The sequence below is a fragment of the Megalobrama amblycephala genome, linkage group LG15 (assembly GCF_018812025.1).
Source record: "Megalobrama amblycephala isolate DHTTF-2021 linkage group LG15, ASM1881202v1, whole genome shotgun sequence".
NCBI classification, from domain to species: domain Eukaryota; kingdom Metazoa; phylum Chordata; class Actinopteri; order Cypriniformes; family Xenocyprididae; genus Megalobrama; species Megalobrama amblycephala.
The window spans coordinates 7508361-7523319 of record NC_063058.1 but is presented as its reverse complement, the minus strand read 5'-3'; the positions used below and the strand labels follow the sequence as shown (position 1 = coordinate 7523319).

At 36.8% G+C, this 14959-nt stretch overlaps 1 protein-coding gene across 1 annotated transcript; it reads left to right on the top strand.

The window, feature by feature from the left end:
* The first annotated feature begins 6 nt into the window (after nucleotides 1-6).
* On the top strand, nucleotides 7-11688 carry chst6 (carbohydrate sulfotransferase 6). The gene is made up of 2 exons (XM_048159620.1): nucleotides 7-124; nucleotides 7250-11688. Exon 2 carries the CDS (start codon nucleotides 7268-7270, stop codon nucleotides 8459-8461), a length of 1194 nt encoding a protein of 397 aa, XP_048015577.1. The 5' UTR covers nucleotides 7-124; nucleotides 7250-7267; the 3' UTR covers nucleotides 8462-11688.
* Nucleotides 11689-14959: the final 3271 nt, after the last annotated feature.

The following is a 14959-nucleotide window of genomic DNA, read 5'->3' as shown; positions in this document are numbered from 1 at the left end:
ATAGCTCCGCCCACCTCCTGTCAATCACCCTTAAAGTCCACGTCTCAGCTTTTTTTCCCCACATCCAGAGAGTTTATGACAGAAACTTTTTAACACGGAATACGGACACATTACTAAACAGGAGGTAAGGTATAATATTATGCTTTAATAATATACGCGTCTACTGTAGATATACAGTATTATAATATATTTTAGTTAAAGTATTTAAAGGATAACTCTTTAAATGATGTGTTTGGAGGGAGTGTTACTGTTTCTTGAATAGATGTTTGTGAACATGGCAGCCGAGTTTCCTCTATGTCATTTGAAGTCACATGTGTCTTAATATAACGTTTATATTCTCAAGCAGGCGACGTTTACCGCATTTAGACGTAACAATAATGTTATTTAAATAATTATGGTGTAGAAACACTTAATGGCACGACACATTAATCGTTACAAAAGTTTGTGGTGGTTTGTTAGTGTCTAGTGTCCCAAAACACTAGTTCCCTCTTTAAGCATTTTGGGAGAAGAGACACGTTCGGCTTGTTTGGCATCACAGCGCGCGCTCCGAGGCAAAAGCGTTTCGGGAGTCATGATGGTGTCCAGTATTGAGTAATGCTGTCCATCTTGTCAGCTCGTTTGGAGTCTCACTCTCACACAAAAAATGTCGGAAATGGCGCTTTTCAACTTTTTTTAGTTAGCCTACCAAATGGGTCAGTGTAAAGGAGCACATAGAAGAAACAAAATAAATCTTACCATATTATTAATTCATCACACCTCATTTCCCATCTGTTTTCCCTGTCAGGTGTATACCTCTCTTAAAGCGACAGTTCACCCAATAATGAAAATCCTATCACCATGGTGCTCCAAAACCGTAAAATGTCTTTGCCTTATTTTCAAAGTCTTCTGAAACCAAACAAAAGTTTGTGTGAGAGACAGCCCAAAATAGTTAACGAAATAGTAGAAGAGTTATGGTTAGGGTTGCCAACTTCTGGAAAGGAAAATAAGGGACAATCATGGGGACAATCGTGGTTGACGTTAGCAATCTTTGTTGCATTATATGCCAACAGTTCAAAAATGGCAAAAAGCACTTCTTGTGTTTATATATATATATATATATATATATATATATATATATATATATATATATATATATATAGCTAGCTACACCAACGGATATTAAACATCAACCTCTATTCAAAATCATAAACCATAAACAACAACAACAAAAAAATGTCAGCAAGATAGGCCTACATAGATGGCATAAAATTTGAAAGCATAATAACTGAACATCTTTAAAATTTCAGCCAATAAAGCATTTTTTTAAACAATGGTACTTAAAAGTTTGAACTAAATGGTGTTGCAACCATGTATGAATAAATAAAAATGAATATTTTTCAATTAAAGAGAAGTAGAGAATTATGGGCTGCTTTTGGTGCTTGAGACTTTATTATTTTGTATTTTTCAATATTATTTTTGTGTTTCAATAATGAGGTCCAAGTTAGGCTACTTAAATGAACGTAACATGTTTTTTTCTCTATTTAACAACATTAGCAATAGTGAAAGATGACTTCCCTTTTTGATCACGTCTTCCCTCAGGGAGATTGAATGTTTTCTTGCGTGGCTGAATGCTGAAATCAAACCGCGAACAGTGAAAGGGATTTGCCGTTACCGTGAGACCCGCTCGCTGTGAAGCCGACAGAGAAGTCTGCTTGGTCTTAAAGCCTTCCGCGAACGGCTATGTTGTCACAAAGGAATGATAAATTCTCAAATTAAAACGCATGCCTGAGAATACGGGACAAACTGCGTTCCGTATGCCTTTCATACGGAACGCTTCTTTGATGCCTTAAATACGGGACGATTCCGTATTATACGGAACGGTTGGCAACCCTAGTTATAGTGTCTTCTTGAATGTGCAAATGGAGAGCTGAGGCAGAGGCAATTTCAGTGTATAATTTCTATTTTGGTCTAACTTCCTCACACAGAGCCATTGTATTTCATCAGAAGATTCGTAAAATAGCATGCAAATTGCATTGTTAGCTTTTAAGGAGGTGTTAGAGCTTGGTTTTGAAAGAGGGTGAGTCCCTGCTGAAAAATCCAGCTAAAACCAGCCTAAGCTGGTTGGCTGGTTTAAGCTGGTCTCCCAGCCTCCCAGTCAACCAAAACCCCGCTAAAACCAGCTATGACCAGACTGGGATTTTTCTGCAGGGGTAAATGACCGTTTAAATGTTTAGGTGAACTATTCCTTTAAAATAAATGTCTAAAAGTAACGTGTATCAGGAACACACCGGGAGTTTTGTTTTCAGAGGGAAGTTTCCCGCTTTCCATCAGTGTCTGGTCATATGTGTATTGATTTTATGTGGGTAAAGCCGTCAATGAATGAGTGAAACGGATGTCATTGTTAGCTCAACAGGGAAGAGTTTTCTGTGTTTGTATAGTAGAGGGGTGTTTATGAAAGCTTTTGTTTTAAATTTCTCTTCTGGAGTTCCTTTACACTTTTTGCCAGCTTTTTACACAATGATTTAAATTGTTTTCTCTTTTTTTGAATATGATTGAATGCAATATCGGAAATATTTTTTTATAGCTTTCTTTGTCTGTTTTGTTGTTGCTGTTGCGGTTGTTAAAAGTAAACAATCTCATAGATTTAGTTTAATTTTAACCTAGATGGATTCATTAGACAATATAGCCCATTGAATCTTATTTTAATGACCAGTGTTCACTTTATGTCCTCATTTGTAGACTCACTGCCATCTGCTGGTTAGTGTTAGTAGGAGAACTGTGCAGAGAATTTTCACAAAAAAGGTTAATCCTAGCTGAATGTCTGGTGATAAATCGTTTCGCTGAGGTAGATTTTAGGTGTGTGACAGAGAAGCTAACTGCTAACTTGCTAGTGGGCTGTTTTTATCTCTTAGGGCCAGTTGTTCAAAAGTAATCTGATCGGATTTTGGTTGTCAGATTGGATCAGATCTTGATAATGGGTTGTTCAAAAAAGGGCAAAAGGATTCTGAAATCAGATTAGATCACAAAATCCAATTTTGGTTTTGATCTGGATAAAATCATCATTATGTGGTGTTCAAAACTTTTTAGATTAGATTCATATTAAGAGATATATTATTAAGATTGGGATTGCTTTGGTCCAAAAAATCTGGATTATACTGATCCCATCAGAAGGATGGATTCCAGGAACAAAAATGTAATGTAATAAAATTTTTATCATGTAAAATACACACGCACACACTTTAAAAAAAAAAAAAAAAAAAATTGCTCTTGATTAGTTTAACTGTTAAAGTAATAAATTAGAAGTTGACATTAGGCTACATATTTAGCATTTCGATAACCTACTGTAAAGTAAAAAAAGAGATTTTGGTGCCATAAAATAATCCTCAAACAGCAGTAAATATTTTATTTGATTCAAAGTGTTGTTGTTTTTTTATCACTGTTTGGAAACTACATTATCACAATCATAAGAGATGAACCAGTCAAAAGTTCTTTGCGAGTGAACGCAAAGTTTCTCAGGTGAAACTTTCTATCTTTCTATCACCTGTAGAGCACTAGTCATCCAGATTTGGTAATCTGAAAAAGTGTGCATCTGGATCAGGGTGATCCAATCCAATTTTGCTTTGAAAATCCAGCACAAAAGTAAGATGATCACCTGATCCTGGATAGAAAAACATGGGATTTCCAAATCCAAATCATTCTGATCCAGATTAAACTTTTTGAACAAAAAAGTTTCCTGCGTACAGACGACACCATTGTCAAAAAGATCCCCATTCACAGAGATCCGCGAAAAACGACTAAAAATGCTGTATTCTGCTGCCAGGCCATTAGATGGCGATGAAACACCATAGACTGAACATGTAATACACATGTGCATGACATCATCTTTTCCACAGATTGGCGTTTTTGTTTTTTACACAGGAACCGTTTTCAAAAACTTGCACTTTTGAAACCCGCTTTCAAAAGCTTGCGTTTTCAGGCACCTAAAACGCTGTTGTCGTGTAAATGAACAGCCAAAACTTTTTTTTAGTTTTTAGTTGAAAACCGTGTCGTGTAAACGGCCCCTAATTCCGATTAAACTTTTTGAACAACTGGGCCTTTGTAAGTGTGATCCTGGGTCCGGTTTTTAAAAAGTAATTGGATCGGATTGGATCTGATCTTGAAAATGGGCTCTGTAATCCGATTACATCACACAACTTTTTTTTAGAAGGATTGGGATTCCTTTGATCCAAAAATCAGGATTATCCTGATCCCAACAGAAGGAAACAACATTTGTATATCATGAAGTATATTTATTTATATTTTGCACATCATTTGTTTAACCGTTACAGTGATAAAGTACACATTAGGTTAAGCCTTTCAGTACAGTAATGTAAAAATAATCCTTCAAACTGTCAATATCAAAAACAATATATTTAATTGTAACTTTTTTTTTTTTTTTTAATCACTGTATATTAGTTACATTGGTACAATCATCGGAGATGAACCAGTTAAAAGTATGACTGGTCCTAAAGGGACATGGTGATGGAAAAAATATGAGAGTGGAAGGAAAATTATCTTACAATGTTTTTGCGTTGTCTCGCAAATGTTTTGTGTTTTCTAGAGAAATTTGTGTTTTCCAGAGATCTTTTGCATTCATTCACAAAACCTTTGAGATCTTTCCGAGCGAAAGCAAAGTTTCTTAAGGAAATGCAAAAATTTTCTCCTATCATCACCATGTCCCTCCATATCGGTCTGACTTTTTAAAGGAAACTGAAAATGGATGGGAATGTTTTTATAGTTTTTATTGTTGTATTTCTCATCAAATTAAAATCTGTGGCCCCACATTAACTATTTTGCACCATTTGAAGTCGAGAAATAGATCTTTGGTTTATTTCTACACAAAGAGAATTGCAGTAATCAAGTCGGGCAGAGATAAAGGCATAAATCACCTTTTCAAAATCTTTGAGGGAGAGCCAAGGCTTGACATTTGCCAAGAGCCTTAGATGTTAGAAGATGGATTTTACAACTGAGTTTATCTGCTTATCAAACATGGTATGGTCCGCTGATAGACACCTGCTTTCAAACGCTCCCGTGTGTATCTGTGCAAGCACTCGATGAAGAGCGTCGTTTGATGTCTATTTACATGTTTTTTAAGCGATGATCATTGTAGCCAATCACAGATATATCTGATGAGCGCGTCAACACAGAGGCCAGTCAGAGGTGTTTACGAATCCGCTCAACACGTTGAGATGTTGAAAAATTAGTTTTGCATCATACAAAACTAAAAAAAAAAAAGAAAAAAAAACAATTGACAAAATTCTATAGAGAGAGGGAAGTTAAAAGTGTGGTTAAAAATGTTTAAAGCTATTATAATTATAGGTGCAATATGTAATATTTTCTGTCAGCTAGAGGTTACTAGAGGCCTATTCAAAACAAAGGTGTAGCTTGATGACGCTAAGTTTGAGCGCAGAATCTTGGGACATGTGGTCTTTACCTCAACGGACAGTCGAAATAATCAGGATAGGAATCGGGAAGAAATCATGTTCATGGATGCGTTTATTAACATTACTGTAGTATGAAGCAGAGCAGGAGCGAGTGTTGTGGAGCTGAACGAGGCCGCCAGAGCGATTGTGCAACACGCCATGAGCAGCGGGACTTTTGTTATACCACAGTCGCCGGCGCTGTTTCCGCTTTTCCGGTCATGAGTATGAGGTAACGCAGCTCTGTTTATCATATTAGATACATTTGGGAGTGTCACACTGCAGTAAGCTAGATCTAGATTTTAGAATATCATATTAATAAAAATCAAAACGTGTTGAGCTATATAACAACAATTAGTTTTCTGTCTATAAATATATCAAAACAGCTGTTCCCCAAAATATTATGTTGTGTGAATATCTGAACATGCAATACATCAAAATAAAGAACAGAGCCTCTGCTTTTAAACAATTAAAAAAAGTTTTATTCTAGCTTCAAGCATTCTTTTTTTTTTTGTTAACACTTGTTACACTTGTAATGTAGGTAAGTTTCATAAAAAAAAATTTTGAGCAAAAAAGCTCAGAAACCGCACACTACATCTGGATCATATTCAGTATGCTGACCGGAGCATAGATCCAGTAGATCACTTCTATCAAAACCCCCAAAGCTTCACAGTCTTATACCACTTACTGGATTAGCATTTCCCTCTGTAACATTAGGCAGTTTTTATTTATATGCTGTTTATTGTTTATGATTGCATTATTTTTCATATGCATCTGCTTACATATGAGATTGCTCATTTATGCATCTCCCTCGTCTGTGTTTTCGTTCGGGAGATTCTGTACTCAATGAGAAGATGTAATAGCGCCCAGAGTGTATAACAGTGAAAACATGGAAACCAGATAATTCTGTGTTTGGCAGGGAAGCGTTTTCTTATAAATAACGGAAAAATACATGTTTAGCAAGGAAAGAGTTAATTACTCACCCTTATGTCGTTCCAGACCCATAAGACCTTTGTTTATCTTCAGAACACAAATTAAGATATTTTTGATGAAATCCAAGAACTCTCTGTCCTTTGATAGACTGCAACATATAAACTTTCAAGGTCCAGAAAGGTAGTAAAGACATCGTTAAAATAGTCCATGTGACTCCAGTGGTTCAACCTTAATGTTATAAAGCGACCAGAATACCTTTTGTGTGCAAAAACAAAACAAAAATAATGACTTTATTCAACAATTTCTTCTCTTCCCTGTCAGTCTCCTATGCTGTTTACACTGTAAACACAATACAGCGCTTCCAGGTTCTACGTCAGATGCTGGCTCAGTATTGGCCACCGCTGCTTATGTGAGCAGCAGGACGCATGCATTTGATGCTGATACAGGAGCTGGCCAATAAGAGAAGTAATTGTTGAATATATATATATATATATATATATATATATAATTTTTTTTTTTTTTTTTTTTTTTTTTTACACAAAAGCATTCTTGTCGCTTCGTAACATTAAGTTTAAACCACTATAGTCACGTGGACTATTTTAAAGATGTCTTTAGTACCTTTCTTGACCTTGAATGTGGCAATTACGTGGCAGTCTATCAGAGGACCGAAAGCTCTCAGATTTCATCAAAAATATCTCAATTTGTGTTTCAAAGATGAACGAAGGTCTTACAGGTTTGGAAGGACACTAGGGTGAGTAATTAATGACAGAAATTTCATTTTTTGGATGAACTATCCCTTAAGGGGTTTTAAGGGATAGATAAATTGAAATGCCAGTCATGAATGATCCATTGAAGTGTCGCTGTGCTTTCTTTCGTAGGTGAATAAAGTTCACAGTATGCTGCGGTGGAGAGTGCCAAAGCCCACTGTTTTGAGCCTTTTGCTAATTCCGGCTGTGGCAGGGGTGCTTCTGTATGGCTGGTACAGCCGCCAACCCGTTCAAAACATCTCTCTGTCTGAGGGCAAGGTGCACGTGTTGCTGCTATCATCTTGGAGATCTGGCTCATCCTTCCTGGGCCAGGTGTTTAACCAGCATCCCGATGTCTTTTATTTGATGGAGCCAGCCTGGCACGTGTGGATGTCTATACAGAAAACCGGTGCACGTAGCTTGCGAATGGCAGTGCGCGATATGATTCGCAGCGTCTTCCAGTGCGACTTGTCGGTGATGGACTCCTACATCCCCCAACCACAAAACGTCTCCCGCATCTTCATGTGGAGCCACAGTCGCGCGCTCTGCTCTCCGCCCGCGTGTTTCCTCACATCTCGCGATGAGATTAGCAATGAACCAGAATGCAAAAAGCACTGTGACACAGGGGGTTTGACGCTCGCGCAGGCGGCGTGTAAGACTTACAGCCACGTAGTGTTAAAAGAGGTTCGCTTCTTCGAGTTGGAGTCCCTTTATCCTCTACTGAGGGACCCGTCGCTGAATCTGCGCATCATCCATCTTGTCCGTGACCCGCGAGCGGTACTTCGTTCCAGGGAGCAGTCGGTCAAAGCCCTGCTGAAAGACAATGCCATAGTACTTGAACAGGCTGATATTCCAGAGAAGGATAGATCCTACCAGGTCTTACAGGAGATTTGCCGCAGTCATGTGCGCATTTATGAGACTGCCATGCTGAAGCCACCCGATTTCCTACGGGGGCGCTACAAAATGGTACGTTATGAGGATCTAGTGCGCAACACGCTGGCAGAGATTGAAGCCATGTACGAGTTTGTGGGTCTGGAGCTGACTGAAAATTTACAGGAGTGGATCTACCGCATCACTCATGGCAAGGGCAAGGGAACGAAGAAGGAGGCCTTCAAAATCACTTCGCGTAATGCAGAGGACGTCTCCTTGGCTTGGCGAACCACTTTACCGTTTGAAAAAGTCCAGCGCATCCAGGACGTGTGCAAAGGAGCCATGTCTCTGCTTGGATATCAGATGGTGGATAATAAGAAAGAGCAAAAGATGCTGGATTTAGACCTCATGAAACCACGGGAACGCTATCAGTTCAGCTGGCTACCTTCTAAAAGCACTACCGCTAAAGTATAGAGTTGCCCCAGTGATCAAATACCTAAAGAATCGTGGGGAGTTTGTTCAACAGTTTTGTTCTCCTTTGCGTCATACTAAAGTAAAATCAACTTGGAACAATCATTTTCGTTGGAAACGGTGGAAAATGTTTGTGGATGACACAGTGTTCTAGTGACCAGCTTCTCTGTTAAACAAGACTAGAAGCGCTTTCTTAACACAACTTTTACCACTGGATGCTGTTTTTGAAGAAATTATGGTCCAATAATTAACTTCAAAATGTATTTATTGACAAGAAAACTATTATGATGATGGTGTTGTTGTTTTTGTTTTAATCTATGGATCTATGATGGGACAAACGTCAAAACGTTCAGCTATCTGCAGACTTTTACTGCATTAAGCTGAGTATCAATGTCCTTGTGAATAAAGCAGTTAATATTTGATTGTATGTATAGATTTATGCTAGTGTTATGCTATTTTAAGAGTTTTGTTGATTGTAGACTTCTTCTTGTCTTCTTGTTCTCACTGGATTTACACTTCACTCAGACTTGGACCCCAAAAAACAAAATGCAACTCTTTAAAATGTGATTTTTTTGAAGTTGAATCCTTGCTACAAGTTGCTGAAAAGCACTTTACTTAATAGCTTTAAACTAAACAAACAGAAAAAGACACACATCCAACAATAAAGATGGGTGAAAGAACCAGAAATAAAAATGTAGCGTAAAAAAAAGGACCTGAAACGGCCCTAGAAAGTCCCCACAGAGCAGTGCTGCCAATTTAGCGATTTTGTCACTAGATTTAGCAACTCCCCCACCACCTTTGAGACTTTTTTTCAAAAGCCTAGCGACAACTCTAGCAACTTCTTGGACAAACTTGGACAAATCTAGATTCCATGACTTGCACACTGATCTATATTTATATTAATATATGTAATGGAGGCCAGCTAGTAGTCGCTGTACAAGTAAACCTCAGTCCTCTGATCTCAAGAGATGCTCTAGCGACAGATGCTAGAGGTTGCAGTCTTTAGCCTCCTCATTAGAGCCTCCAACTCCCATGCCGGAGACCCAGGTTCGAGGCCTGCGCAGAGCGGGGCGAGTAGGACCTGGGTAGAGGGGTTACATTGGTGCCGTGACCCGGATGTGAGTGAGGTTTAGGGGGGTGAGTGTAACGGAGGCCAGCTAGTAGTTGTTGTGCAAGTAAACCTCACTCCTCTAATCTCAAGAGATGCTCTAGCGACAGATGCTGGAGGTTGCAGTCTTTAGCCTCCTCATTAGAGCCTCCAACTCCCATGCCGGAGACCCAGGTTCGAGGCCTGCGCAGAGCGGGGCGAGTAGGACCTGGGTAGAGGGGCTACATTGGTGCTGTGACCCGGATGGGAGTGAGGTTTAGGGGGTGAGTGTAACGGAGGCCAGCTAGTAGTCGCTGTACAAGTAAACCTCACTCCTCTGATCTCAAGAGATGCTCTAGCGACAGATGCTGGAGGTTGCAGTCTTTAGCCTCCTCGTTAGAGCGTCCAACTCCCATGCCGGAGACCCAGGTTCAAGGCCTGCGCAGAGCGGGGCGAGTAGGACCTGGGTAGAGGGGTTACATTGGTGCCGTGACCTGGATGAGAGTAAGGTTTAGGGGGTGAGTGTAACGGAGGCCAGCTAGTAGTTGCTGTGCAAGTAAACCTCACTCCTCTGATCTCAAGAGATGCTCTAGCGACAGATGCTAGAGGTTGCAGTCTTTAGCCTCCTTGTTAGAGCGTCCAACTCCCACGCTGGAGACCCAGGTTTGAGGCCCGCGCAGAGCGGGGCGAGTAGGACCTGGGTAGAGGGGTTACATATAGATCTGTGGATTCGCCAGTATGACACCATCTAGCAACATTTAGCAATCAGTTTTTAGCTACTTTCAACTGAAATCAATTGCCAGCACTGCCACAAAGCTCCTATATACAGGATTTTTCAAAGCATAGACATAAAATACATTTTAGTATAAGCCATAAAGTCGCATGACTCGAGAAAAAAAGATGTTTTGAGCTCTTAAAAATCTTTAATATATTATCTAACAAATTCAGAAAAGTGATTAAATTTTTTTCACCACATACTTGAAAAGGATAGCCTTGATATACTTGGAAAATGTACCAGGGGAGAATGAAAATGCATAATTGCCCCCAACCCCCCCAGGAATAATTTAACAAAACTACTGTGCCATATGTGCTGCTCAGCCATCACTAACCATCAAGAAAGAAGTGTTGATGAAGTGTTATTCAGACACAAAGGTTTTTTTGTGTGATTATTTTATTACATGTTTGTTTGTGATAAAACAGTATGTGATAGTCTATAAATGGTCTAAAGCTATAAGGACTTTGAACCTGGATGTCAGACACGCTTTCATTTTACAGTACTACAGTACTGCTTTGTTTGTCATTTACATAAAGGGCTTTTATTATTCTATGTGCTTGTGCTCTAGAATTTCTCTGTACACTTACTGAACCTAATTTGATCAAATGTACGCTTTTTTATTTTTATTTTTTTATTATCATTGATTGAGGTGTTTCCGTTTCATGAGATTGTTTGATTACAATGGGAGCTGGTATTTTATTGAAGTTTGAATCACATTGATTTATATTCAACATGTCAAACAGTGACTTTGATTAGTTGAAGTGTAAATAAAAGTAAAGATCAAGAGTCTCTTCACATAACAAAATGGATTTTAATACCTGATGTGCTCAGGTGGGAAGTCTGATAATGTATCCATCAAAATCCATGTTGTTATTAAAATATATATATATATAGATAGATAGATAGATAGATAGATAGATAGATAGATAGAGACTTTAGGAAATAAGAAAAATGAATCATGGTACTCATTTAGAATGTCAGTATTTATGTTTGGTGTTAGTAAGGTGTCTCTAGATTTACGAATACTGTTGGTGTTGTGGTTGTTTGCACATGTTCAGTGTATAAACATTATACCTGGTTTGTTTGAATCTGTCTAATTGATCAATGTTGCATGTTTGGTGAAATTAAGTAAAACTGTGAATGTTTTTCCCCCACTTTTTACCTTACACACTTTCTTTGACAACTGATCATTAAAAAAACCCTGCTGTAGTAATGTGCATATGTTGGAAGATAATAAACTACCTACATTATCACACACTTGAAAGGAGTATCAGAAAGTGAGGACCCGAAACCCACACCCACACCCTATCCCCCTCACAGAAAACTTTGAATTTTTACAATTTATAAAAACAAAACATTATTTGCTTATTTTTTGTGTCTTTTCTTTTTGTTGTTTTTGTTGTTGTTGTTTTTAACCCCTTAAGTGTCACCCCCATTTTTGAGAATAGACATGAAAATGCACTCTCCAAACTAAAATGATTATAAATCAAGAATGCGTTGGAGTACAGACCAAAGTCTTGTTTTAAAGAAGACACCCAGCAGATTATTGCTGAAGTGAAAGCAAAGTTTAAATTTACTGTAAATCAAACGTACTGTACTAAACATTTTTTATTTTATATAAATTGTATATTTTATCAAATATATTTGACTCTAAAATTGCTATCAAATGAAAGCATATGTCTAACCAAGTTGTGTTCCAAATTTGAAGTTGATATTACAAAAATGTAAGTTCCTATGAGATTTTGTTTAGACACTGTACCAAAAATAGCCACCGGGTGTCATCGATACGCTATTGAATTTTTATGCATTCTCCTGTTACAAATTGATACATTTCTGTCCAAATGTCACTTCTATCACAAAACATTTGGCAAATATGGAACCATGAAGGTAATGATAGACATGGCAACTTTTTGAGAGGGTAATTAATTAGGGCAACGTACAGTTGGCAGCAACCAATCAGAGTGGAGCAAATCTAATGCCAACCCAATAAATACTTTATTAAACACTTGTTAGGCACTTTATTTCAACTTTTCAAATATTTTCTTTGTTTTTATTAAATATAAATGCCTTTCCGATCTGATTTGTGATAGGAAAAGGGAGAAGAGCGAGTTTGGCAAAAGGCGGATTTGAACCATGTTAAGATTTTAAACATATAGATCACTATAGACCAGCTCTCAGATTTCATCAAAAAGATCTTTATTTGCATTCTGAAGATACATGAAAGTCTTACAGGTTTGGAACAACATAAGGGTGAGTAATTAATGAGACAATTTTCATTTTTGGGTGATCTATCCCTTTAAAGCAGCTGCTGGCCACACCAGATACTGACTGCTATCTGAATGCTGTTTGCATTCTTGTTCTTAGTCGGTTTACCTTCGCTTCTATTCAAGGACTATATTAACATGTAATCTCTTGCATCATCACATTATGCCAGATTCCAGTTGCCAATGATCCTGAACAAATGTTTATAGAAGAAATCTGGTTGCAGTAACTTAAAAACAGGCTCTTGAGTCAATGTCTGCTGCCTGCATGGGCAACATAAACCCTGCTGTTGAAATGAACCTCGTAAGTGAGTGATTTGAGATGCTATTTAAACCAACGCAAGCAAGTATCATGACATGACGCATGAAAGCAGGTGAATGGGATTTCACCAAGCAGAACATGTTCCTGGATGAACATCCTTGTTGATCATGGAAAAAACATTCCATTCAAATTTGAGGGATAATGTCAGTTAATGTCAACAGTTAATGTTTAAGCCAGGGTTAGAGGCTTCTACACTGTTCTCATTCACAAAGCTGAAGCTATAAAAAGTTAATTGGCAGGAGGCATTTATTAGACAAATTAGATGACCTTTGAAAAATAATACAGGTAAAAGAATATCCCTCCCTATAGGAGATTGTCATGCAACCTAGTGTGTATATCCAAAAGGTTTTTAGTCATAAGGGAGATCTGTAATGCCATCAATTTACTTTAAACTACAAGCTTTAATTAGAAAAGTGTTGCAGTGTTATCATTATTATATCTGACCCAACACCGCCCTTCTGAGGTGACTACGGAAGAGGATTAGGGCCAAGCAATAATAAAAAAATAAAACCATCTCGAGATTAAAGTTGTTAAATTTCGTGAAAAAAACTCGTTAAATTTCGAGAAAAAAGTAGAAATAAAATGTTGAGATTAAAGTTGTTAAATTTCGTGAAAAAACTTGTTAAATTTCGAGAAAAAAGTCGAGATAAAATGTTGAGAATAAACTCATTAAATTACAAGAAAAAACTCGTTAAATTTCAAGAAAAAAGTCGAGATAAAATGTTGAGAATAAACTCATTAAATTATGAGAATAAAATCATTAAATTACGAGAAAAAAGTTGTTAAATTATGAGAACAAATTCGTAATTTAACGAATTTGTTCTCGTAACTTAAACTTTTCTCATAATTTAATGACTTTATTCTCAACATTTTATCTCGACTTTTTTCTCGAAATTTAACAACATTTTTCTCATAATTTAACGAATTTGTTCTCGTAATTTAACGACTTTTTTCTCGTAATTTAACGAGTTTATTCTCAACATTTTATCTCGACTTTTTTCTCGAAATTTAACGATTTTTTTCTCATAATTTAACGAGTTTATTCTCAACATTTTATCTCAACTTTTTTCTCGAAATTTAACAACTTTAATCTCAAAATGGTTTTATTTTTTTATTATTGCTTGGCCCTAATTCTCTTCCGTAGGTGACAATAAACGTTGTAAGTTGCTGTTTTAAAATAAGGATTTACAGCACTAGAAATAACTTTGAAATTGGATAAAATTTCACATCTGTTTAAGTTAGTTGTTATATGTTTATTATTTGGTATTTGTTTTCACTTATATTTGCTGTTTTGAAATAAAATGTTTTCCATTTGTTTACCTTTTAAAATTATGAAATTGGGATGGGTTGGGTGGTGAAGGGGAATTACATGAGTATTACCACAATAAATTCATATACAGTGCTCAGCGTAAATGAGTACACCCCCTTTGAAAAGTAACATTTTAAACATTATCTCAATGAACACAAAAACAATTTCCTAAATGTTGACAAGACTAAGTTTAATATAACATCTGTTTAACTTATAACATAAAAGTAAGGTTATAATATCCTCCTGAGACCCCCAAATGTTTTTTTTTTTTTTTAAATTTAGTATTTTTTCACGTCATTATATTGTTTAGAGCATAAGAAACAAATGAAAAAATAACATTTTTAAAAAATTATATTTTATTCATATGTTATGATATGTCCTCTGTAGTGGACACCAGGACTAAGTTGTTTAAAAAATAAAATGACATGAAATGACATGTATAGGCAAAAACAATGGGATTTTTTTTTTAATCACCAATCAATTTTTAGGCTTCAGGATTGTTTTTAACCAAACTTTGTATAAAGATGATTCTCAACTATGTTATGAAACATATAATGGAATTAATTGATATACCATTTTACTTTATGCAGTATGAGGGTAAAATGGCCATACATGGGTTTTCCCATTCAATACAATGTATCTATACACTGTATCTAATTTGCATATTAATGTGTTCTTGGAGCAACATGCAATGAAAAAAGAAGTGTAATAATGGGAGCAATAATTGGCAACATTTTCATAATAATA